Source organism: Pollachius pollachius, assembly GCF_949987615.1.
Source record: "Pollachius pollachius genome assembly, chromosome: 18".
Taxonomy (NCBI): domain Eukaryota; kingdom Metazoa; phylum Chordata; class Actinopteri; order Gadiformes; family Gadidae; genus Pollachius; species Pollachius pollachius.
The window spans coordinates 6,851,405-6,878,990 of NC_136951.1; the positions used below are offsets into that span (position 1 = coordinate 6,851,405).

The following is a 27,586-nucleotide window of genomic DNA, read 5'->3' on the forward strand; positions in this document are numbered from 1 at the left end:
CAGAAAAAGAGTGAGAGAGAGAGACTTCCATCCACTCAGGATGGTCTTTCTTGTGGCTGGGCTGAGAGAAGCATACATATTGATGACGAGACCTGATTTTAGGAGTCTAGAAGCAGTGAAGAAGGGGGGTGGAGGGGGAGCAGAAAAACCAAATAAATTGTTGAGGAGGAGGAGGAGGATAATACAAGGGGTATTGTGGGTTTACTGGGAATAGAACAAATGTGCTGACCTACAGACGCAAACTAACCTGTTTAAATTAAGAAATAAATAACCCCATCTTAAGGAGCAGGCTCAGTCTTATGCATATAGATTGGTGTGTGTGTGTGTGTGTGTGTTTGTGTGTGTGTGCATGCGTGTGTGTGTGTGCATGCTTGCTTGAGTGGTCTGTTTGTGTGTTCACATGCGTTCAATGAAAGCGCTCCTTCTCACACACACACACACACACACACACACACACACACACACACACACACACACACACACACACACACACACACTCGAGAAACAGAGATGTAAAGGCCTCAACCCCACTCAAGTTTTAGACAAACAGCAGTGTGTGTGTCTGTGTGTGTGCGTATGTGTGTGTGTGCGTATGTGTGTATGTGTGTGTGTGTGTGTGTTATTGGTTAAATTGTACTCTCCCTCCTCAGATCCCAGAACCGACACCCCCCCTGGGTCAACCCGCCTGCCATCCCATAATAAGCAGGCCATCTTCACGGCTACGTGGCTGGGGTCCTGGCACACGCCCCACAAGGAAATTAAAAGGGGATTAAAGGAGCTGGCCGGTTAGTCGTATGTTTTATGAGCGGGGGCGCGGCGAGGAGGCGGGGCCGAGGTCGCTTTGTGGGCGGGGCCTGGACGGAGGGCCGCAGCCAAATGCAGCGAAACGCAGACGAGCTAAAAAGTGTCATAATTACATGTTGAGGACGAGTGGTTCGTCAGGACCTTAAAACCCAAAAGATAAGATGTTCTTTCATTAATCCCGGACTGACGGCGAAGCACGGACGAGGGAAAGCCTTTATTTACTTCAGATGGGAGCCAGGATCAAACGTCCCCACTCAGGAGAGGAGGCAGCCCCCCTGAAACGAGAGCCGACGATAGGAGCCCCACGGAAGACATCTTTGTTGACATGAAGACCCTCCTGGCAGCACCATGTCGGAAAATATTGAGAAAAGAGTGAAAGAACGTCGGGAAGAACAAGACAAAGCCTCGTTCTGTTCTGCTGAGGATTCAGCTTCTGCTATTGTTAAAAAAACAGAGGGAGAAAATAAAGAAATATGGTCGTCACACCATAGCGACACACCACACACACACACACACACAAAGCACAGGACAGTAATAGTTGTCACAAGAATCAAGACAATAATAAAAAAGAAGTAAGTAGAAAGCAGTAGAGGGGACACGTTCTCCGCTGTTGTCCTTGCTGTGACCTCTGCGGGCCGCCGTCGCTCGTCTCGCTCCGGCGCCACGCTTCACAGGAAGTCCTCGTCGCTAATCAGGAAGCGCCTCCTTCACGCTTCCGCCCGCGCCGCCGCCGCTGCGGGGCTGACACTGCGCCCAGATGCCAGTGTTTGCTTTGCTAATTAGCGGTTTGTATCGGTAATTAATAGGCATTACCAGTCAACCAGGGATCCCGCTCAGCAGCCTCCAGGCATCGCTGAGACGAGGAGGAGCAGGCGGTCCCCCCCAATCTCCCCCCAACACCCCCATCCCTGCTGCGCCTCCTCTTCCGTGGAGGAGGAGTGGGGATTACACTTCCTCGTTAGAGCACGGACAATGGGAGAGGAGTCGGTAACTGAACCCAGCTAGCGCGCTAACCATGTAGGCAATGCTAGCCAGGTTGGATTCCAAACTGAGGTCCGTGTGTGACAGGTCATTCTCTCTCTCTCTCTCTCTCTCTCTCTCTCTCTCTCTCTCTCTCTCTTTCTCTCGCCCTCTTTTCCTCTTGTAAGCCATTGTCATGTCTGTCTCGTCACTGTCCTGTCCAGAATCTAAATCAGAAATGTATTTGTAGAAATGTGGAAGGAAATTATTTTAGGTTCAGGTGCCAGAAGACAATAAGGGTTAAAATTACCCATCAAGAAAGAAAGGGCGAAAATAATTAAAGCCCATATCTGAAAAACAAACAAGGAAAAACACTTGTGCCCTTCTTCATGCAGCCACTAATAAAAGGAGTTAAGTTACAGTGCCAACGCTGTCCAGAAGATTAATGAGGGACACGGAGGCAGAGAGCAGCGAGGAAAACACACTACAGAACAGAACACAACACGCTCTATATCCCTCGCTACCTCCTGATTAATACTCCAAAAAATGAGGAAATGTAAAAAAACGAATGGTCTGTGCGATGTAAGAGTGGAAAAACGGGAGATAAAAAGTAAGCAAATATTTTTTATCGGAAATTTCAACTGTCAGAAAGATTTGGATAAGAATAATAATAATAAACTGAAAAAACGTATATAAAACGTAACTGTAAACATAATATATGAATAGCAGCCAAAATATTCAGCAATAAAGAAAACAAAACAAACCAAAAATCAATTCAAACGGACCTGTTCTAACGAGTTAGCGGTACGGAAAAACGTACGGGAACGGAAACCTAACTGCCTGTACGAAGATCGTAATGGGGAACACGGGGGTAATAAAGCAAGCTAAACCGTGAGCCTTAACAGCCTTTCGCTTCCGTTCCCCAACCCGTCCATCACTGAGCGCGGGGGGGGGGGGAGGGGGGGGGCTGAACCGAGGTCTGGGCAGGCCGGAGGTGAGGCGTGGCCTGGGGCGGGGGGGGAGGCCAGGCAGGGAAGGTCGGGGTGGCGGCGGCGGTGGCGGTGGTGGCAGCGGAGTTATCAATTATCCAGCGCACACAGTGGCACTCTGGCTTCCTCCAGGTCTGGTGTTAAATTAAGTTGTCAGCACTGTCTCTCTGATTCCCCTCATCAGACGGACAGACGGTGATGGCGCGTGACGCCAGCGCGCCGCAGCTCTTTGCCGGCTGCCGCCCCGCATCTCGCCTGCCATTCATCAGCCTCCGCCGCACACACACACACACACACACGCGCGCACACACACGCAGGGACGCGCGCACACACACACACACACACACACACGCGCACGGCGGGCCCAGGCTCGGCCCACCAGCCAGCTCCATGCCTCAATGCACCGTGGTCGGCCAGCAATGTGGTGGAGGAGGAGGGATGGAGGAGGAGGAGGATGGAGGAGAGGTGGAGGAGGAATTGAGGAGGAGAGATGGAGAAGGAGGAGGGATGGAGGAGGAGGGATGGAAGAGAGGTGGAGGTGGAGGAGGAGGAGGAGGAGGAGGGATGGAGAGGTGGAGGAGGAGGTGGAGGATGGATGGAGGAGAGGTGGAGGAGGAGGAGAGATGGAGAAGGGATGGAGGAGGAGAGATTCAGGAGGAGGGATGGAGAAGGGATGGAGGTGGAGGACTGGTGGGAGAGCGGGATGGTGGACGAGTGATGGAGGAGAGATGGAGGAGTAATGGAGGAGAGAGGAGGTATGGAGGAGAGATTGAGGAGGGACAGAGGGATAGAGGGAGAGGTGTAGGAGGAAGTATGGTGGAGGCGGGGGGAGGAGGGATAGAGGGAGGGGTTGAGGACTGGATCACCTTCCAAAAAGCCCCTCCCAGCACAGAGGACAGGTTGAGCTGGACGCCTGCCCCGGAGTCAGAGGGCACGGCTGGACTTTTGGAGTGGTGTGTGTTTGTGTTTGGGCAGGTGTGTGTTTGTGGGTAGGTTTGTGTGTGCTCGCATGTGAGTGGGCAGGTGAGTGGCTGTTCATGTGCAGTGTATGCATGCGTGTGTGTGTGTGTGTGTGTGTGCATGTGGCTGGCGTGCGTGTGTGCGTGCGTGCGTTCATGGGCAGGTGTATGTGTGTTTCTTGTGTATGGGCAGGTGTGTGCGAGTGTGTTTGTGGGCAGGTGAGTGTACAGGTGCATGTGTACGTGTCTGTCTGTGTGTAAGCATGTATGTGAGTTTTGTGCAACAAAAAAAATAGGAATAACCAACATTCCGATGAAAGAAAGCCGTAGAGCCGGGGAGGGGACGGGGAAACACAGAGGAGTGTTTCCACCACATACGGTGTGGTGGTGTGGCCCCTGTGGAAGCCCTTGGCCCCTGAGGTCCTGGTGGGGGCGGGGGACTCGGGGTAACCAGGAGAATGTGGGGCACCAGGCAGGGAGGGATTGGCACATGGTCAATCTGTGCCATCTCTCTCTCTCTCTCTCTCTCTCTCTCTCTTTCTCTCTCTCTCTCTCTCTCAAGGACATGAGAAGGTACCGTCACACAGCCACAGAGAGAGGGAGGAAGATAAATGGATAGAGTGTGAGAGAGGGAGAGAGGCAGATAGGAGTAGATAGAGGTAGTGGAAGAAGAGGGAACAGATAAATAGATAGAAAGTGAGGCAAAATAAGAAACTGAATAGGAAGAGGCAGAAAGAGCTAAGAGAAAGGCAGATAAAGAGATATCAACAGAGAGAGAGAGAGAGAGGGAGAGAGAGAGAGAGAGAGGAAATGCAGAGATATAGGATAGAACAGAGACCTGGAACAAAGACGAAGTAGAGAGAGCTGTGTCTGTCCCTCACGGGAAACAGAGAGACGACAACAAACAGAGACAAAGGGACAAGGAGAGGACAAAGGAGGGAAGAAAGGAGAGGGAGAAGGAGAGAGCGAAGAAGGGAAGAAAGGAGAGGGAGAAGGAGAGAGAAAAGGGGAGGGACTGGAAGCATTTAGACGGGGGAGGACGACCAGGTGACGGAAATAATGGCTAACGGTAAAACAGTGGGATGCTAAGCTCCACGTGCTTAAGTATTTACTCCTGATGAATAGTAATGGTGGCACACTTACAGAGAGACACTTGTTCAATATGGAATGACCTGCTCCTCTGATGCTGCCTCTTCCTCCTCCTACCCCTGCGCGGCCACAGACGGCAGGAGATTTCACACCGGTTGGCACGGTTGCCGCAAAATCCACATTCACACCAGTTCACACTTTCACACTGCGTTACGGCCGAGTCCACATCCCATGTCGTCCCTACCACTTTACGCGCGCACGACACATCATTCGCACCGCTTTCCGCCCGTTTACACGTCATTCACACCAAACCCCACCATACTTTTCAACCCCTGAAGCTGAATAAAACATAAAACGGCATTCTGAGATATTAACCTACTTATTGGTGAGGGGGGGCGAGGGGGGGGTGGCTGCTGTTAAATTATGTCAACTTTGTTGGCGTTCAGTGTAGGCCAGCTGTCACATCACGAGTGTGGGACCTAAATTATCCATTGATGTTCCTCTGGTTTGGACACCGGCATAAAGGGAATAAAGCATTCCTTTAGCACTTCAAAACACCCCACCAGTCATCCCCTAACTGTCTATATTAGAGCGGCTGCTTTGTTGTCCTGCTCTGACTCGTTTATTCCTGCTGGTTCGCCGCTAACCACGCCAATATTAATAAAAATGAGCGAGTTGACCTTGCTAACGACGGATGTATCTTTTATAATCTCTTCCGGGGCTGGCTTCCAGACGCCGCGGTATGTTTGAATGGATGGCAGCCCAGCCCAGGGGAGGAAGGACGGGGCAGGACGGGGCGGCCGTTTGACTCCCGGCCACAAAGCTACTGGGTTCGATCCCCAAGGTCCGTAGCCAAACCTGTGGGCATCCTTGTGCAAAGATACCCTACCCCCCTACCTGCTCCTTACTGATATTAATCTGAGTTTACTGCTAAATGGTTTTGGGCTAAAGCGTGCTGGATGAAAAGGGGTGGTAGTGGTTCGGGAGTGGGCGTACTGGCACCCGGAAGGTTGCAGGTTCAAGTGTCGAGGTGTCCCCGAGCAAGACGCCTCACCCTTGCTGACCCTTCACGACGAGCTGTGTGTCGGTGTGTGAATGTGGGAATGAATGGTTGTAAGTCGCTTTGGATGATAACGCCAGTGAAATGTCAATGTAAGTAGTAAGCAGCAGAGTGACGGGGGATCCTGGCCCTACCCAATGGCTGACAGGGGTCCATCTCCCTGGGTGATAGCAGTTACCAGACCCCCAGGGGACAGCTGGTTATCTTTAGGGTGTGGTCATCAACCCCTTCCCGGGCACCAAACAGATCGTGGATAGACCCCCGAGGATCCGACCCCCAGACAGGTAGCATACTCCCTGGTCGATGGAGAGACAGACAGGGAGCAGAGAGGGAGAGTAGAGAGGGAGGAAGAGATCGGGGGATAAAGAGGTGAAGAGGAGAGTGCAGGGACAGAAGGGTGGCGACATAGGGCAAGGGAATTAGAGAGAGGGGTGAAGGGACAGAGATGGTGAGAGAGAGACAACTGGGGGGATGAACAAGAGGGAGATAGAGAGAGGGAGGATAGAGTGAAGGGCGAAAGATGAGCAGGAGAGCAACAGGGATGGGATGGAGATAAAGAGAGTGCGAGAGCGAGAGAGGGAGAGCGAGAGAGAGAGAGAGAGGGAGGTATGAGCACTAGAGCCAGCCACAGAGAGTAGGAGAGAGAAACAGAACAGAGGGTTTAGCACCTCCTGCGGTCAGTGTTTTCTGCTCCCCTCGGGTCCGGGTTGGACCGGCGCTCGGTGAGTGATGCTTCATTTGGTCACAGGCGGTGCCAACGATGACCGAGCAGAATTAACCCCTCGGTGGCGTAACCCGCGGAAACGGGTTACATTAGCGACCACGTGTCCGTGACCACATAGTGAGCCACTGAGATGATCCGCTACGGAAGAGATGTGATCTACTGGGACCACTAAACATATGAAGCATGATATCACTATCTGGAGAATTAATATTCAAAATACAATTTACATTTTTTTCAATCCAGGTACCATATAGGAAGTTACGGACAGGGTCCATCTCAAACTACCATATTCAAAAGCGGTTGGTTTACAAAAGTCACTGTTTTCTTTCCATTCCAAGGTAAACCATCCATTTCATAGTATTTCCTCTCCACAAACACACACAACACGCACCTACCTAACACACAACACGCACCTCCCGCACACACACCACGCACCTGCCTAACACTCTTTTTTTTTTTTAATTTCCCCGGTTCAACAAGACTGCCTCCACCGCTAATCCCCTGTCTTCTTATATAAATAGCTCATCGGTGGCGAAGGGGAGGGAGGAGGAGGAAAGGGAGGCGGAGGCGGTAGTGTTAGCTATACCACCGCACGGAGCTCTAACCCTTCTGTCCCTGCAGCCGCGGCCAGCACCGGCAGCGTGTTGGCCCGGGCGCACGGGGCAGCCTCGCGGCCTGCTGCTGGGACGGTCCACCAGTGCAGATGGAGGGCAGGGCCTGTCCCGTGCCAGCTTGTCAGTCGGATTAAAACGACTCATTTATTCATTGAAGTATCGAGCAAAGAGACCGGGCCAAGGCTGGAGAGGTGGGGGTGAGAGAGGGGAGAGGGAGAGAGAGAGGGGGGGGGGGGGGGGGAGGTAGGGAGCTGGAGGGAGAAGGGGGTCACAGAGTGGTGAGATTGGACGGGGATGGAGGAGAGGGGGAGAGAGAGAGAGAGAGAGAGAGGGTGGGGCCATGAGAGAGAGAATGAGGGGATGTAGTAGCGGGAGTGAGAATGAGAGAGGGAAGATGAGGGGGCTAGAGAGACGGGGGGGGGGTAAAAAAGAGGGGAAGGGAGCGAGAAGGGGGTGAGAATGAAGGCTGGAGATGGGGGTCTTCCAGGGTCCATCCATTCCCCCTGCTGAATCCTCCCCCTTTTTTTTCTTGTCATTTTATCTTTTTTAGCGTGTGTTACAAGCCTCGGCGGTGCTGCCAGAAGCCATTACGTGGTGTACGGAAGGCTGGTGGCAGGGGGGGGTCCGGTCCTATGTGCGCCCGGGCGACAGATTGCCTCTCGCGGTCAACGGCGGACGATGCAAAGGTGGGGGGGGGGGGGGGGGGGGGCGGAAAGCGATTGGCCAGCGATTGGCTAGGATGGACAGGAAGTGGGCACCGAGGAGTGGAGGTGGAGGAGGAGGAGGAGGAGGAGGAGGAAGAGGAGGATGACGACGACGACGACGACTCGGCTGTATGACCCCCCCCCCCCCCCCTGTCAACCGGCTAGATACTTAAAGGGCCGCGGCGGGTCGCGCCTTGTGAGGTGCAGGCTCAGCAGCGTTGACCGCGGCAGCAGAAGTCAGCGGCTGACCTCTCGCTCGCTAAGCCGGAGACGGAGCTCCCCTTCAGCCGAGGAGGAGGGCGACCGCTCTGGTCGGACCCCCGGGGAAGAGATGCAAAGGACAGGACGTGGCAGGACGCCGTTGATCCAGGAGATGTTGTGGGCCGGGGGGCGGTGGGCGGGCTCACCTGTACGACCGGCCTCCCCTCGTTAAGGAGTCCTCCCTAACGACCCGCAGTCCTCAAAGTCAACGCCGCGCGGTTCAGTGGACCGATGTCACCCGATGTCACCTGATGTCACCTGATGTCACCTGATGTCACCTGATGTCAGGCGATGTAATGTTGGATACACAACTGAGGATGGAGCAGAGACAGATTTATATAACTTGGTTTAAAAAGCTCTCAAAGCATAAACTATGCAATTAGGATCACAGATATAGGACATAAATATAGTGTTGTCAGCAATACAAACACATGAAAACGCAAGAACAGCTTTTTGGTTTAAATTCGACTGCAATCCCATCAGGGAACTATTTATCTAATGGCAATGCATTTTTATTTAAACAACCCCCTTCAAAGCAAAAGGCAATTCGCAGTGTTTCATTTTTTAACAAAAAATTAAAAGACCATGAAAGACAATCATTTAAATGTATAACAGGCTAAAATACCAAAATGTGTGAATGCCAGAGCAGATCCATTTCCATAAAAACAGTTTTGAGTCATTTTATTTCACTAAGAGCGCCGTCTCAAAGAATGCAAAAGGGATACAAAACGGCTTTTACTTCAACTCCACACAGGTCAACGACCGGGCAAAGGGGTGTGTTGCGCAACTGTTTGTGTACATCAATGTATGTGTGTGTGTGTGTGTGTGTGTGTGTACATGTGCAAGGGGGAGAGAGGAGGGAGGTGGAGGAGGGTGGGGGGGGCTCTGGTTTTATCGGGTCTAATTACTCGCGATGGCTGTAATTTACAGGTTGACAGCAGGGAGAGAGCCGGCAAGATTCACACTTCTGTGGGTCAGCATCTGTCGCCATTACGGCGGCAAGCGAGCGGCGCCGCGGCGGTCGACGGCCGGCCGCGTCGGTGAGGGGGAGGGAGGGGGAAGGGAGGGAGGGAGGGAGGGAGGGAGGAGACAGTAAACAACGAGCGGCGTGTGACAGATTAGCGGGCGCGGTCTAAAAGGACCTTCCACTGACACATCATCCCTCCCGCTCCCCGAGTCGGTTTGGCGGCAGCTGTCACCAATAAAACGTGGAGGCGGGAGATGGAGAGACGGGGGAGTGGAGGAGGAGGTGGGTGGGGAGGAGGAGGAGGTGGGGGAGGAGGTGACGATGGAGGTGGCTTTTGTTCCAGATCCCGGGGAAGTGGGTGGTGGGAGAGAAGAGGGAAGACAAGAATAATGGGAAAAAGGGGAAAAGAATAGGAAGGAAGCAGAGGGAAGAGAGAGGAGAGAGGAGGAGAAGGAGCTGTGAAGGAAGGTTAGTGAAAGTGACCTGTTTTAAAGTCTGCCCCCACTTTCTAATGGAGTATTAGCTAGAATCCAGGGCAGCGGCCGCATCAAACACCTCTTTTTTTCCAGCCTTTTTCTGCTGACTATAATGACCTCCTCCATTTCTTCTGGGGGGAGGTTTTTTTTTTCCCAGGTCTGCAGTACAAATTGCCCGTGTCACCCTGAAGAGATAATTTTAGCTCCATTCACATCATCCTGTGAGGAGGAGCCAACGCAGAACACAAAGTTATTCTAGAGGGTAAGCATTATCTCTCTCTCTCTCTCTCTCTCTCTCCCTCCCTCTCTCTTTCTGTGTGTGCATGCGTGCACACATTTGCACGATGCAGCACTACATACCCGTCCAAAATACCGACCCTCCCTTCCCTCCACCTCCTCCTCCTCCTCCTCCAATCCCATGCGGTTCTCCGTTCCCTGGTCACATGGCGCCCAGAGCCGAGCCAGATCGGACCGGCGCCAGAGAAGCCAGCAGTGGATCCTCTGCTCCCTTCCTGTCCATCTCATGGCCTACTCGGGGGCCTATCTGTCTGGCTGCCGTACAGCCCAGCGAGAGAGCCCTCATAAAGGCTCTGGCAGCACCAGGAACTTTCCCTTGACCTCCAGCCTCCCAAGGACACTGACCCAGTTGTTGGCCGCTTGAGCCGAGATGTTTTTGTTTTTTCCCTGAACTTGGTCCTCCTCAGCAGAAGGAACGATAAGTGAGTGAGGATGCTCTGGAGGAAGTATCATCATCAACATCATCCTCATCATCAACATCAACATCAACATCAACATCAACATCAACATCAACATCAACATCATCATCATCATCATCATCATCATCATCATCATCATCATCATCATCATCATCATCATCCAATTATGGCACTGCACTCCAAAGCAGCCCTGGGTTCCTCTTCAATGTTTTTCCTGTTCGGAGACCTTTTATATTGTTACTGTTATCAAGAGCTAAACAGGTGCAATGTACTTGACATGATCAAGAAAAGAGGGAGGGGGGAGAGAGGGGGTTTGGTTGTTAGTCTGGCCTAAAAAGGTACTTGGTTCGATTCCCAAGGTTCACAGCCAGTCGAAATCCTTGAGAGAGATGCCCAAACCCGTAACTGCTCCTCAAAGATCCGAATTAGGCATCTGAATAAAACAATGTCTGCTCAATACATTGTATTGGTTCGGCGCAGGAGGGTGGGGGACCATCTTTGACTGTTCGCATGAAACACGCTAGAATGCTAGAAGGTGATCATGCGAACAAGCATGGGTCCTGTCCTGTCAGCCCCATTGTTCCCGGGACGGTGACAGGACAGATGGGGGGGCCTCTGCCACCTCTCCATCCCCATCACTGAGCACATCCATAACGCCGGGTGAGGGGGTGAAGGCACGGGTCTGGCCCTGTCCTGTTTAATATCTAACGGGAGACTGCCTGGTGGCTGCAGCAGTGCCAACCTCCAGAGCCCCCCAGTCCTCCCACAAGTGCCATATGGGCGACCCAGCCCCATTCCATTAGCGGGTCCCAACCAGAGGCTGAGGAGCGGGCCGGGGCCTGGTGGCCCTGGGCCTCCCCTGGCGCTGCCACAGGGCATGCCCTGCCCACCGCCAGCTGCCAACAGCAGGTCAGCTGCATGGGAGAGGGCCCCTGTCTTCACCTGCTCCAGGAGCCATCCAGCCGCCTCCACCAGGCAGAGGCAGACGACAGCAGGTCAGACACCCAACCAGCCTGAGCAGACGGCCAGCCAGCGACTGCAGACAGGCAACCAGAGACCACCTCCAGCAAACCAGCCGGCCAGCCAGCCACAACAGCAGGCCGGGAAGACAATGGGACAGGAGATACTTGCGGCCAGTCAATCAGTGCACACAGAAAGCCCGGACAGTCAGCTAACCAGCCAGTCAACCATCAATGATAAACAGAGATAACAGACAGCCATCCAGACATCCAGTGTTTACAGGCAGACAGACAGAAAGACAGACAGACAGACAGAAAACCAGCCTGTGTGTACAGACACACAATCAGTCAACTAGACAAGCAGCAGACCAGCGAGTGAACCAGAGATGACAGCAGCCAGCCAGTGAGAAGGGAGGAAATACAAGAAGCTAAACGCTGTGTCTGGAAGACTCAGCACACGCTGTTGGAGACTGAGAGGAATTTCAGCAGCTTCAGCAGATCTCTTACAAGATACAAGCCTGTCTGCCCGTTTAAACATCGCAATCCACTGCAGCTATTTAAGTCATAGTGGAGCGTGGAGAGCCAAGGTGTTTCATTTGGTTATGTAAAAACACTCTGGGTTTCCTTAATGAATAAACACTTGTGGTTGTGGAACTCTTTGGTCCCGACACATTAACCTTCAAGACCCCAATGTAAATGAGAGCGTGTTCTTCACAATTACAATTTCCTGTTTGACCAAGTCTGTCACGCACACAACGCGCCTTCTATGACCTTATTTACTGGTGAATGGCTAATGGGTTGAACTAACAGGTGCAGAGGAACATGTACACCAGTGAAGGAACCGTCCCTGAAGAGATAGACACATACACACACACACACGCACGCACACGCACACACACACACACACACACACACACACACACACACAGAGGAATGGAAAGAATATGGAAGTAAGGGCTCAGGCAGGAGATGGATAGACAAAGGATGGAGAGGAAGTAATGGAGAGAGTAATAGAGAGGGAAGATAGATGGCAGAAAAGAGGGGGAAATATATAGAGACAGACAGACAGAAGAGAACAAAAGGAAATAGAGGAGCAAAGGGATGGATAGAGGAGAAAGGAAGCAAAAGAGAGAGGGAGAGATAGAGAGCAGAATACAGAGGAAGATGCATAAATAGAAAGACAGAGAGAATGAGAGAAGGAGAGAGAGAGATGAGGAACAGAATGATAGAGTGCGAAAGATAGCGAGATACAGGTGGACAGAAGAGAAAGAAGGATAGATGAGGGAGAACGCAACAGAAGGAGAAGAAGAGAGAGAGCTACGGGGAGAAGGAGACGGAATGAGAGAGAGACATTCCACGCATCGCATGGGAACGTCAGTGTGTGTGCTGGCAGCCTGTACCTGCTATAGGACCCCAGGCCTTTTGTTAATTAATCATCACAGCGGATGAATTATTCAGCCATTATCACCGTGAATAAATAAAGCAGCTTGTTTGCCTCTTAGGAAAGTTCTCCCCAATCAATTTCCGTGTTTCCTTTAATAAAATCGAGATCAAGGGGTTGTTGTGGGGCGTCTAAACACAGCCTTTGTCAACTAATGGGGAGTCACAGGCCTGTGTCAACAAGACTTATACTGCACTTAATAGGAACATTTGTTGCCACTAACTCTTGTGTGTTTTGCTGTTGCTCCGCGGGGTGATGTAAGAGAGGTGTTAGGGAGTATGGATCAATAACTATTTGTGATGGGTGCTAAGTGGGTGCTTAACACAGTCTCAGAATAGCCTGTATGAAAAAGAGAAAACGGTTTTGTGTTGATGGTGTCAGTTTCTTACAGCGTGTGGAAAGTAATTCAACTCTTTGCTCAAAGCCATGGAACATCTAGTTGTGTGTATGATCAGCAGGCAAACTCTTTCTTCTTTTTTTTTATAAATAAACATGTTTATCAAGGCAGTGATGAAAAAGGTGAAATTTACTTCAAATATGTACAAAGAAAGTAAAAATGGGCCAAAGACGTGTTTTCCTTTCAAGCTAAAAACCCTCCCTACTAAAATATGCTGGCATATCCAAATAATATAAAATGAGTTCTCCATTTCAGATATCAGAACATAAGAGCAATACAATTATTAGTACCTTACCAAGGCACTAAGCCTGAAACTCAAACAACATTATAAGACAATATATTAGTATCATGCGTCGTGTAGGTTTATGAATAAATATTTAATACTTAACATCTCAATAATGAAATGGCTTTATATAATACCATTGGTGCATACAACAAAACACAATCACCCACTAAAGATTATTTTATAGAATGTACCTCTAATATTTTTGCATTGCTTTACAGAAGGCAAAGCGTGGAAGCCTCCATCTCCAGGATACTAGAGCAGTACCCGGCTACGGGCTCTGCGGCTAGGCTAATGCTAGCCCCCTCTAGCATCAGCTAGACAGGATTAGCAGTGCTACAGGTTCAACATCTGGTCCGATGTAAAGCGCTTATGGGTGTTTACATTGCACCCGTCGGCCACCTTTTAGCCACCCGTCACGGGTAAACACAATAAACAAAGACAGATATTTATGGGAGCTAAGCTTCTGGCTTTGGTTGAAAGGTCACAGGTTCGATCCCCCGCAGCTCAGCGTGTAAACTCGACAGCTGAGTGAGACTGAGCCCCAGCTCCTCCTTTACCTTCCTCTCTGTCTGTGTTTCACTTACATGTAACTTCAGATAAAAGTCCCCCTTCCTTAGTAGTAATAATAAACTGAACTGGTTTGGAAGATAAGAAAAAGAACATACAAAAATGGTCTGTGCTAGTGTTCATATTAAGGGACACAGTGACTTAAAGTGCAATATGGAGGATGTATTTTATTGCTGGTGGAAGCGGATGTGAAAGAGCATATTTCAGACACACAGTATGTCATTTTTTGGGGCTATTCAATCCCAATAAACCAGTTTAAAGAAGGTATAGATTTTGGCAAGATGGAGGCCCTGTCATGCTTCTACCACCCAGTAGATCACCCAAGGCAACGGGATACTGTAGTCGTGGTTAGGGTGTTTGTCTTCTAACCTGAAAGGTTCTGCGTTACCTGAAGACCTTCCTGAGCAAGAAGCCTGTAACCCTACCTGCTCCTTCATGACTTGCGCCTAAACAAATTCAACCCGAGCCACGTTGGATAAAAGCTGGTTGCTAAACACTAAATCGAGTGAGTAGAAATCTCTGCAGTATTTCCCTCTTATCTCCCAGCGGCGTGTCCTCGTGGAATGAGGAGCTGAGAACCAGGGCTTTCCCTTTTAATATGGCGGCAGGCACGGAGCTACTGTTATATTTAAGAGCATGGTGTGTGCGTGTACAGAAGACAGCGGGGCCCATACACATAATGCGATGTGGCACTGGAAGGGGGCGGTGCTGGTAGGCTGGTGGGAGGGATGGGTGGTGATGATGATGGTGCAGGTGGGGTTGGTTAGTACAGCAGCCTGTCCCCCCCCCCCCCCCCCCCCCCCCCACCCCAAAGGACGGGATTGGGTAGAGGGGAAGGGAGGGGAGGGGGGGGTGGTTTATGGCGGAGCACTGATTGAGAGCAACACCTGTCAGGTGCGGCCGTTCGCAGTTGACGGCACACAAGCGAGCGCCGCGTGCACTGATACGACCGCTAATCTCCGACGCGGAAACCCGCTGGGAGGGGAGAGAGGGAGATACACAGAGAGAGAGAGAGATACACAGAGAGGGAGAGAGAGATACACAGAGAGGGAGAGAGAGATACACAGAGAGGGAGTGAGAGATACACAGAGAGGGAGAGAGAGAGAGATACACAGAGAGGGAGAGAGAGATACACAGAGAGGGAGAGAGAGAGATACACAGAGAGGGAGAGAGGGAGATACACAGAGAGAGAGAGAGATACACAGAGAGGGAGAGAGGGAGATACACAGAGAGAGAGAGAGATACACAGAGAGGGAGAGAGAGATACACAGAGAGGGAGAGAGGGATACACAGAGAGGGAGTGAGAGATACACAGAGAGGGAGAGAGAGAGAGATACACAGAGAGGGAGAGAGAGATACACAGAGAGGGAGAGAGGGAGATACACAGAGAGGGAGAGAGAGATACACAGAGAGGGAGTGAGAGATACACAGAGAGGGAGAGAGAGAGAGATACACAGAGAGGGAGAGAGAGATACACAGAGAGGGAGAGAGGGAGATACACAGAGAGGGAGAGAGAGATACACTTAGAGGGAGAGAGAGACATACACAGAGAGGGAGACAGAGATACACAGAGAGGGAGAGAGAGATACACAGAGAGGGAGAGAGGGAGATACACAGAGAGGGAGAGAGAGATACACTTAGAGGGAGAGAGAGAGATACACAGAGAGGGAGACAGAGATACACAGAGAGGGAGAGAGAGATACACAGAGAGGGAGAGAGGGAGATACACAGAGAGGGAGAGAGAGATACACTTAGAGGGAGAGAGAGAGATACACAGAGAGGGAGAGAGATACACTTAGAGGGAGAGAGAGACATACACAGAGAGCGAGAGAGAGATACACAGAGAGGGAGATAAACACAGAGGGGGAGAGAGATACACAGAGAGAGAGAGGGAGAAAGAGGAGGAATTAGAAAAAATAAGAAAGAGTGGAAAAAGGAGAGAGGGTGAAGAATAGAGAAGGAAATGAGGAGGGAGAGAAGGAAGGAAAGAAAGAGAGGAGAGAAGAAATATATGGATAAAAGAGAGATAAAAGAGCAGGAAGGAGGGAGAGGGAAATGAAGACAATGAGAGGGACACAGAGCGAGGCCGAGATTAGGAAAGAGAGGTTAGAAAGACGGAGGGAGAGAGAGAGAGAGACGAGAGAGAGGTAGAGAGAGAGAGAGAGAGAGAGAGAGAACAAGGCAGGACACCAAGCAGCACCGGATCGTTTTTCAAACAAAACAAAAAAATGCATTTGGTGTATTTTGCGAGCGTCTCCGCCGGGGCCAGCGTCTCCGGAGCCACTATGAAAGCATGCTGATCTGCTCTAAATACATTTCATTATCATCCTCATGATTATGCCGCTAATTGTGTGCCTGCCAGTCTGTTTGTGTGTGTTTGTGTGCCTTCCCGTATGTATGTGTGTGTGTGTGTGTGTGTGTGCCTGCCTGCCCATATGTATGTGTGTGTGCGGCGTACGTACATGCATGTGTGTGTGTGTGTGGTTGCCTGCCAGTATGTGCGTATGTGTGTGCCTTCCAGTATGTATGTGTGTGTGTGTGTGTGTGTGTGTGTGTGTGTGTGTGTGCATGCCGCCAGTATGTATGTGTATTTGTTCCTGTGTGTGTGCGCGCGTCTATGAGTGTGTTTTGGTAACTCGTTGCAGCAGGCCCCTCCGGCGAGACTGCCTGATGATAAAACCCTCACCGAGCCGCACATCAGGACGCGGCCCCTGCGGGCGTACACGCATGCATCAGGCCCGGGCCTGATGCACGGGGCTAGCCGCGGCGGAGGACTACTGCGGTGTACCGGGACCCACGGGAGGGCACCGCAGACGGCAGCGAGACAGCAGGTGGTTACCGTGGATACCGAGCGGCGCGACCTCGTCCCGCGACCTCATCCATCCGCGTTCCGAAAAAGACTCGCGCCCGGGAGACACTGCCTCTGCTCTGCAGTACTGTATGTACAGTACACACAAGAGCAGAAAGGGATTATGGGAAATGTTCAACATCAGACGACAGGAGGTAAACAAAGGTCAGGTTCCCACCCAAATGATAGCGTGAGAGACTTGTGTGCAAACTTTGTGCTCTGGGCTATGAAATGAAAAGTCAGCTCTAAACATGACTTTCCGGGATGGGGGATAAAACGCCACATGCACTTTTTTGTGTGAGCATTTCGTACTGAATGAATAACAACGCTGTTATGTTGGTTGAAAAATGTAAATTGAATTATTTAAAAAAGCATGACTTCATCTATTTATTAACACCCGATAAACTAAACAAATACATGACCATGAAGAGATTGTCATTGGGGATGGAATCCAGAGCCTTTTGTCAGTGAGCTTGAGTCTCACTACCTAACTGCTAGACTATCCTGCGCTGAAATACGAGCTTCAGACAGCAGTCTTACACATCTCTCCGCCAGCGACGCAGAAGGGGCTGGGAGCAGCAGCAGTCAGGTGTGGATCCGTCCCTCACCGAGTGCCCGGCTCCTCGCTCTTCCTTCCTGCACGGAGACACTGACAGGAGTGGATAAAGTTTTTGTGACAGCGTTTGATGAATGTTTAATCGGACGTTCATGTGGGCCCCGGTCTGGGATTGGATCCCTAGTCAGAACCCAGAGACGAGACACAGCAGGTGTGTGAAATATTCATTCACTACACGCCTCATTAAGAATGAAACACACAGCGCGCTCCCAGTCATTTATTCATTCCGATTATTGAAACAAAAGATGGAAAAATGGGAGAGATTAAAACACGGAGGGGGTACCATCAAGCTATTCTATATTTGTCTTGCAGATTTGTAACAATTTGTTTTGTGACAAATAACTCAACTGCCATGTTGAAGTCCCACACTGTCATCTCACTGAGAGCTGAGTGGAGACCCGGAGAGAGAGACAGGAAAAGAGAGAGAAGCTTTCAAAGTATGTAACCAATCACTGTCTCCTTCTCTCTCTGTGGCTCTCTAGCTACCCCCTCTTTTTTAACCAGCCACCGCGGGTTAACCTCTGACCCGTCTGGGTGCGTTCAGTTGCTCATCTTAGTACGCATGCTGGCGCCGCACTGTGATGACAACGCCGTCGCACGGCATTACCGTAATTAATGTGGGAAGACGGAAAATGGATGGCGGTGTCGTGCACGAACAGTGGCCGCCGCGCAAGGACGCCCTTTGACGGATGTTGCCTCTGTCACGGGTTATAGATGGTTCCGGATCACATGCATTTTTGACCATTAGCGAGGAGAGATGAATGTCATGTCATCGGTTGCGCAGCAAAATATGTAAAAACTGCAATTTTAATTGAAATAACGACGTCCTAACTAATGTTGTGTGAGGACGATGTGCACTGTGTGAAATGCCATTAGGATAATAGGCCTTTACATATTATTATTGTGCATATCCTACAAAAAGGTGAGTATTAACACAGCTAGGACAGCTTGAACTTGAAGCCCAAGTTTACATCATATTATTTTCAAGGCCATCCAATTTAATATAAAATAATAGGCTCTTACTTGAAGACAAACAAACAGATATATACAAAATGTATAAATATATGTGGGAAATATAAATATTGACGAACTAGTCAGAGTGGACAGAAGTCTATCATTAAAAACAACTTTCTTGTATAAATAGAAGTTAAACATGTAGGAAATATTCACTCACCCTCCTCTCTTTATCAGGTCCGCGAGGCGGAGAATAATTTAGCATCCAATCAATTGATATGCAGATAAAATCCACCAAGAAAACGGTCTTAGGAACAGCTGCATATAAGACGCATCCACAAATGATCAACATACAGAGTAGAAAATCTTTAAAGCATGGTTAATTCATTAAACACACCTAATTGCCATTTTAAAGAAGGGTTTTATTTTACCAGGGTCAAATGTTAATGCTCGTGTTGCCAATTGACTTTTGTATAGCCCTCAGTGGAAAAAACTAAAATATTAGTTCCACATTTATATTCCTATCACCTACATGTTTACTATACTTGTCGTAAAGACCGTTCTCAAATTGGGGTCATGGGGTCATACCAGGTGTGCGCTCGTGACTTTAATCTGTCTGTTTCACGTACAGACGATGTAGTTACGAATTTACATTGAGCAGCCTATTCATATTCAGACACTTTAGAGAGGTGGACACTATTCAAATTACGATCGCTATTGACCCGATTTCCAAAACTATATTACATTCAAATAATTCTTAATGTTTAATTATTATTAGGCTAGGTCCAAACAAACAAGCTTTATTTTTGTGCTAGATCAATCTATATCAATATACACTGCTATATTAAACATAATATGCCATTAGATGGAGTTCTTTGCGTAATGTGTAACACTACTTACATTGTAGAAGATCAACCGGTGAAAAGGGCTTTCAACTAGAATTCAAAATGCACTCGTTTTGTTCATTAAATGTTTATGAAAATGTGAATGTGTCTTGATACAGTCAGTGGAGCTGTCTATCGATAGTTGAAGGTTTTAACCCATATTCTAAAATAATCAAGTTTCTGGACTACTTCTACGGCAACATCAAAAAACTACAACACGTCAGAGGAAGTACGCGTCCCCGCCTCACTTCCTCCTCCTGACGTCACTTCCCACACACGAAAAAATGGCGGTGGCCGTATCTTCGGTTTCTACTGCTGTACAAATGTCAGATAGGGTGGTTTTTAATACCGAGCCAGACACCAATGACGTCACCAGCCCGGATTTAGGAGCGGTGCTGAAACGGGACCCCGTGGTCACGTTGATTTGTCCGCTGAGCGGAATACAGCCGGTGACATGGGCACAGGACCACCGGATCGCTGTCTCCACCACTGGTGCTGTGGCGTTGATCGAGCTGGTGTGTGACGTCCACAGCAACAAACAGGACATGACCATGCAAAGGACGTCAATCCCCGTGCGGCAGGATGTCCTCCAGCTAAAGGTATCTTCCGTCAGGCGTCAGCTAACGCATGATACCAGCACGACCTCATCACAACATCACTGTGACAACTGGTCGTTATGACTCGTGACTCAAGAGCAGGTGTTGTTTTTTCTAAAAGTTATGTCATGTTATGTTGGCTAACCAGACCTTTTGTGTCATACCTACGATCACACGTCGAGGTTTTCTTCTTTAACAAGCTTCTCCTTCTCTTGAAAATAGTCGTGCATTGCATCTACAACTAGTCCATAATAGTGTATAGTCTTTTTTGCATGCTTAAACTAACTATGATTTCAAGGGGAGCACTGTAACACTTTGGCTATACCAAACAGACTAGCACTGGAATTGCCAAAGCAAACGACGGTATAATCCAAACTCCTTTTTTTTTTTCCTTGTTTTTCCTCCCCCGTATTCCTCTGTGTGTGTGTGTGTGTGTGTGTGTGTTCAGGTGGGGCCTGCAGACGAGCTCGCCAGAGCCAGAGACAAGTTCTCCTCCCACCCGGACCCCACTATCAACCAGGCCTTCATGACCGACCGCGTCATCAACCCCCACGTGGGCACCCACAAGGGCGTCAAGTACACCAGCTGGTCCCCGCTGGGCTGCGACGCCAGCGGCCGCTGCCTCCTGGCCATCCTCTCCCTGGACCAACGCCTCACCGTCCACAACAGCGTCAAGCGCCTGGAGTGGAACATGTTCGCCGACCTCACGGACTCGTACTCGCGCAGGCTAGCGGAGCGCAACTACTCCCGCAAGAACTCCGCCGACGGCGGCTCTGCGTCGCCCGCCGCCCCGGCCGCGGAGAACCTCCTCGACCTAGAGGAGCTCCGGCGGCGCTTCCGCATGCAGACGCCGCTGCGCATGGAGTGGTCCAGCGTGTACACGGTCAAGCACCTGGCGGCGGACCACGCCTGCCGCGAGGCGGAGATGGTGCTGCTGGCCGTGCTGATGGAGAACGGCGACCTGGTGCTGTGGCAGTTCGACCTGCCCCTCGCGCCCGGCTCCGCGCCCACGGTCTACGACGTCATCGAGTCGGGCGTGCCGGACCCCACCGACGTGGCGTGGTGGGAGTACAACGGCGGCGACCGCCGCATGAGCGGGCTGATCGTGGGCAGCGACGTGGGCCCGGTGAAGATCCTGCCCGTCAACATGACGCGGGTCAAGGGCTACTTCACGCTGCGCAAGCCGGTGGTGCTGTGGCAGGAGGTGGACCGCATCCCCGTGGAGAACATCCGCTGCGTGCCCATGTTCCACCCGGTGCGGAACGCCTACTGCAGCCTGGTGCTGGCGTCGCGCGGCTGCTACGTCTTCTGGTGCCTGCTGATGATCTCGCCGGCGGGGCTCAACGTGTTCAACGCGCACATCCCCGGCCTGCACTCGCTGCCCATCGTGTCGCTGGTGGCCACGCGGCAGGGCGGCGTCACGGTGTACACCTGCTCCATGGACGGCACGGTGAAGAAGCTGGTGCCGCGCTTCACCCACACCGGCACCATGGTGTTCAGCCAGGAGGACGCGCTGCCGCCGGACACCTTCCCCGGCCGCCGGACGCTGGCCATCGCCATCAGCCCCAACGGCGCCTACCTGGCCCTGGCCAACACCCAGGCCATGGTGGGCGGCTGCCACCCCGCGGAGAAGACCTACCAGGTGAACTTTGTCAGCCTGAAGACGACGGAGACGGCGGCCGCGCTGCTCCTCAAGTCCCCGGCGCAGAGCCTCTACCGCATGGCGGACCTGCTGGACCTGGTGCGCTGGACGGTGCTGAGGGACAAGGCCCTCCCCCCGGCCCTGATGGACGCCGTCAACGAGAAGCTCCTCGACTCGGACTCGGCCTACTTTTGGAGGTTCAAGCTCTTCCTGCTGCGCATGCTCCTGCTGTCTCTGCAGACGAAGCAGGTGGACCATCGGTGGAAGCCATCCCATAAGCACTCAAAGGCCTTCTTCAGGGACGAGGACGAGGAGGACGATGAGGCAGAGGAGGAGGAGGCGGAGGAGGCGGAGGGGGAGACGGCGGAAGGCGGGGAGGCCGGGTCGACGCGGGTGAAGGCGGGGGACGCGGGGCAGCGTATGGCGGAGCTGAAGGCGGAGCTGAAGGCGGTGGAGGCCCACCTGATCAAGGAGCACATGAAGAAGGTCCTTGGGGATGTGTACCTCAACATCTGGTCGGCCGTGAACACCAGCGTCCCGACCTGCGGTCTGGTGGACTACCTCTCTGAAGAGCCAGGGGACCGGGATGCAGAGGTAAAGCTCCACGCCGACCTCACTGGTTCACCTCGGCTCCTGCTCTGCTTGCCCTAACCTGTTACCTGACACAATGTCTCGTGGGATGTTAGACTGCATGCTTTCTCACGCTTCACAATGGTCTGATGAGATCTTGATTAGCCGTTACATTTCAAAATCAATCATCTACTCGTGGCGTCACAAGTTTCCGCCCAGATATATGACAGATGGGTTGACCTACCGGCCAGCCAATGGACTGTACTGGCTGATCTAGCCATTAAACATCTAAATGGACTCTCTCACTTGTGATGTCACTACAGGGAAGGTATGGAAGGTAGAATCGGAGGTCCTTGACTAGACTACATGCTTTAGGGCAGGGTATGGATAAACTGATTGTACTTTTTTTTTCTTTCTCTCATCCGTTCATTACCTCCCGCCATTTGGACAGGTCCTGATCGGCCACATCAAGAAGAAGATGCAGAAGCAGAAGTTCCCGGAGCGCTGTAGCCTCTGTGCGGAGGTGCTGCCCTTCTCCGACTTCAAGCAAGCCGTCTGTGAAAACGGACACCTCTGGCAGAGGTAATGAGCCCACTGGGTCTCATGCTAAATGTATTGAACCAGTGCTTTGGGTTCGCTCTGGGTTCAAAACCACATTGTCCGAACACTCCATGGAAGCGTCCTTGAGCCAGTCACCCCCCCCCCCCCCCCCCCGCTCCTCAGTGACGGGGTCTGAATGCCCTGCCAGTCGTGTTCGATACAAGCGTCTGCTACTCATTGTAGTTTTCTCTCAGAACCGAGCTCTCAGGCAGGATATATTTGGCTACATAGAGCTTGGCTGTTGGGAAGGAAGTCTCTGTTCTCTGAGTTAAGTTAAGGCAGGAAGTACAGAAATTAATCAACCCCTCTCTTCCTGCCAAATGGCTCCCATGGCGGTTTATTTGTCTTCCAATATGTGCAATCAGCCATCTTGGTATTTACCACCTCCTGGTATTTACCCACGCACCACTCTGTCCTCGTAAACAACACGCCTCTCCTTCGCACTCTGCTCAAATCCCCGCCACGCTGGAAGAGGGAGGCAGTGCCCCTAGTGGCCACTGAGGGGACTACGCATCAACTGCCTCGTATATTTAGTGGTCACAGTTTGAAATACTGTGGGCATTTCTCACAATAGGCTCTCTGATTTTATGTGTCTATCTCTGTCTCTCCCTCACTGCTACTGTTCCTCTATCCATTCTCTCTGTCTCTCTCTCCCTCACTGCTGCTGTTCCTCTCTATCCATTCTCTCTGTCTCTCTCTCTCCCTCACTGCTGCTGTTCCTCTCTATCCATTCTCTCTGTCTCTCTCTCTCCCTCACTGCTGCTGTTCCTCTCCATCCATTCTCTCTGTCTCTCTCCCCCTCTCCCTCTCTCCCTCCCCCAGGTGTGTGTTATCGTATCAGTCCTGCCAGGCTCTCACGTTTAAGCGATGCCTGCTGTTGGACAGCATTGCTGCAGAGCCCGAGGATGATGGTAAGCACTTCTTCCTGTGTATTTTATTACAGAAATGCTTCTTAACTACTTGTTACTTGATTTTTACTCCATGAGAAAAAATAAAGAGTGTCATCTTAATTAATTTTTCTGTTAATCGTTCTTATTTTTTCCCAGTAAAGTGAAAGGCTGAATATGTCATTTTTCATATTATTTGCGGCCTTAATCCAACAGCTGGTTGACACACTTTCACACTTAAGCTCGGATCTTAAAGAACGTTGACATGTAACAGCGTTTAGCTTAGGACGTGTATCTGAAATCACTGCACTAAAGATTTGCAAAGTAGTAAATGTTTGTGTCCTGGGTTTCCAGCTCCAGAGTGGATTAAGAAGATCCTGAAAGGACCGTGCCCATACTGTGACTCCCCAATGATCTAGAAGAACCAGGACCGTCGTCACGGAAACAAAGTATGCTATGCGCGAAACACGCTAGCCCGGAGTTTCGATCAGGATCCTCTTCCAGCACTTGTTAGTTTGACTACAGAAAGTATTTTTATTTTTTTAACATTTTATTGAGGCCTGTACTCTTCCTTTGATTGGTGACTTCAGATATTACCGAAATAAAGCTATATATTTTTGTATTTAAACTTGGTGCATTTTATATCTATATATTTTTTTGCTTTGTGTGGGTATTAAATTTTTCCAATTTCACTCGAATTAATTATGAATGACGCAGTTTTTTTTTCAGTACTTGCATTTACCATAAGAAATTACTTGAAATTAATGATTGCTTGGCTGGGGTTTGGAATTTCGAATGCAGGCATTCAGACTTTACTTTAAATATCCTTCCACACTTTCTTTTACTTGACATAAAAACGTTTGTTCTACTTTTTTATATTTTATATATATAGTACACGAAGATGCGCTCAGGCCTATATTAGATATTTCTTTCCTCGTAAACCAACAAATACGGAATATTATGAATAATAAATGGAATGGTTAAAAAAATCTCCTCACATGCCTACATTAATTGGCACTGTAAAACAATCTCTTAGGCTCTGGGGAGCCAAAAACCGACGCTCAGTCATTCTCTCAGATGAGGACTTCTACTATTGTAAAACGGGGAAGAGCGCGCGAGGAGTGTGAATAAAGCAAATGTGTGGGTTTTAAAACGGATGCGGTGGCCGCCCCCCGGGACGGAGCCGTAATGATATTCACCAGTAATGAGGAAGAGAATATGGCACCAGATGTGATTCTAATTTTAATCAAGGGGGGACTAGAGGGTACATTGTTAAACACAATTAACCCTTTTTATATTTGGAGGAGGGTGGTGGGGGGTTGGGAGGGGGACAAGCGTTGCTCTAAGGGGATACACGTTTACCAGTGTTGCCCTCCATCGCTGCCACCGCCTCACCCCCCCCCCGGTCCACGCGGATACATGGAGGTCAGTGGCCATTGATCAAAGTGGAGGACGGACCTGGGAGACTAGGCTAGTAGAGCGGTCTTCACCAGCGCCGGTCTCCGCGCCGACCCCGGACAGGGAGCAGGAGAGGCCATTCTTCCTCGGCGTGTCACGGGACATGTGAGTCTACCCTGGGGCAAGGCGAGGAGTAACCACCACGGCGCTCTCAGCATTCAGGCCGTTAATAAAAGACAAGCTATTCATTTATTTATTAAAACCATCCCCGCTCCTCCCACTTCGACCCTGGGCCCCAATATTGACAGTTTGCCTGAGACGAACGGCTATAAAGGCGAAGGAAAATAGAAGCGGGAACGGTTCCTTCCTCCACTGTTGAGTAAATAAATCATTTAACACGTTGTGGTTTCTGCCCTGCTTGTTAGAGGATCCGGCGGTAAACAAATCACTCGATGAATAAACTTTTTCGGTTGGAATTCCTCGGCTACTTATTCCTAATTATTAGTTCTCAGAGTCTTTGATACAAATAAATAAGACATAAAGGGACTGGTGTGTGTTAATGGGGGGGGGGGGGTGGATAAGAGTGGGGCACTGGCAGGTTAAACTCTGGCTGCGGGGTGTTTGAGTTGGGGATTGCTTGGCGTGTTGTTTGTCAAACGGAGAAGTCTCGCCTGAGGATCCGCAGTGTTTCCTCGGCACTGATAGGTGGAGAGCCGCGGCATTAAAGAGGTTAGTTGTGTTTGGATGAACCTCCCTCTCCGCTTTAATAGAATAATCCGTCAAAGAGCACCTAGCAAGTAATTACCAGCCTCCCCCTCCTTCCATCCCTCGTCTCTCTCCTCTCTGTCTTGGCGTCTCTCAAGACTTCAAACGAATGGATCACTTTTTTTCTCTTGCTTTGCATACAATATTAATGGCCTTTTTGTCCGTGGCTGAATTGTGTAAAACATTCAGAACACCTTTTCACACTATTAGTTCATATGCTATTCCTTTTGTTTTGTTTATATATTTTAGGAGATGATTGGTTCCATTGTACGTTCTCCTGAAGAGCATGGAGTCGACTTTGTTTCTTCAGAAATGGGGTTTATGTATAAAACATGTCTGTTTTTTATTTAGACATTGTGTCTTGGCTGATGGATTGTCTTTGAGTGTAGATAACAAATTATTTAAAGAAATTTGTGGGTGCAGTTTTATCTGAAATGTACTGATTTCTGCTTTCTTTAAAAAAAATATATCAACAATGTATTAAATTCATTAATTTTCATCACCATACAATGAAACATGATAAGACTTACTATATATTTAGGCCAATTAATTTTGCAGATATACGATTTGCATATCTATTTACCAAACAAAATATATGTCGGTAATATATACGTATATAGGTATGTAAGGGTACAGTCATGTTTATGTGATTGTATCTGGAGTTATTAGCCCATCTAACTGTATGAATGTTATTATTTTCCTATTATTTTTTATTTCTGCAGTGCTATTTGATGGATTTAACAATGAGACACAACACACACTCTATCTCTCTCTAGCTCTCTCTCGCTCCCTCTCTGAAAAATAACTTACTGTGTACAAAGTTTGCACCCCAAAATAAACTACAATAAACACACACACACACAACAAAAAACAAACACACTACAATAAACAGACACACTACAATGAACACACCAACACAAGACCTTACATTTATTCCTAGACAAATCATAGCCCCCCAAATGAAAACAATATACGACACACACGCACACACACGCACACACACGCACACACCCAGCACACACTGAGCACCACATCCCCCAACTTGTCAGTGGTAATGAAGTGAGCAGGCAGGCTGCCCTCCTGTCTCCCCAGCGGCCAGCCCCTCAACACGGGATCCTTAACTGGTTGACTCCCCAGACTCGCCTCCCCAGGGGCCCGGGGCCCGCTGACCCAAGACCAGTCTGCTAGGTGGGGGGGGTGGGGGGGGGGGGGGGGTGGCTGGGTTGTAAAGGTTGAGAGGGGTGGGATGTGTATCATTAGAGTCGCTACTTGCTCTGCTTCTTGGAGTCAGCGGCGTGGAACTAATACTGAACAGCACAATGGACCCCGCCGAGGGGAGGGGAGGGGAGGGGACACTTTTTACTGCTACATTAATTAACCCCCTCCCCCTGCTCTCCGTCCCCCTCTTGTTCTGCTATAATTAGGGAGGGGAAGGGTCGCCATTGTGTCGGCCGGTTAGCTTGACTTAAGAGTCTCACTGATTTAGCTCTCAGCGTTTTTTTCTGTTGTTGCTCTTTAAGGGTTGACACGATATAGATCTGAACTGCTCACTGATCAGGCCAGTCTTTTGTTGCCTGGAGGAACCTAAAGCAGCTGTTTTAAAAAATACATGTTCTCATCATTTCTGTTGTTGTTGTTTGTTGTTTTGTTGTGTATTTGACAGCGATTACCGTTGTGGAAAATGAAAAGAAAAAGGGAATACAGTCGCTTGTTCTCAGCGGCGGCGGTGGTGTAACCCGCTCGCTGATAACGGAGCCAGACAGGGTTTTATACCCATCGGCGGTGGAGAGACATCGCGAGTGACGGGTGTCTCTGGCTCCTCCATCACTCGCTGCCACCAGGAAGTGACAGGC

General features: G+C 50.1%; 1 protein-coding gene across 1 annotated transcript; it reads left to right on the forward strand.

Moving 5' to 3' along the window:
- Positions 1-19,559: 19,559 nt before the first annotated feature.
- gtf3c4 (general transcription factor IIIC, polypeptide 4) lies at positions 19,560-24,202 on the forward strand (the record flags this gene model as incomplete). Its single annotated transcript, XM_079755285.1, has 5 exons — positions 19,560-19,874; positions 20,320-22,107; positions 22,535-22,665; positions 23,506-23,594; positions 23,925-24,202. 5 exons carry the CDS (start codon positions 19,560-19,562, stop codon positions 23,987-23,989), a joined length of 2,388 nt encoding a protein of 795 aa, XP_079611411.1. The 3' UTR covers positions 23,990-24,202.
- Positions 24,203-27,586: the final 3,384 nt, after the last annotated feature.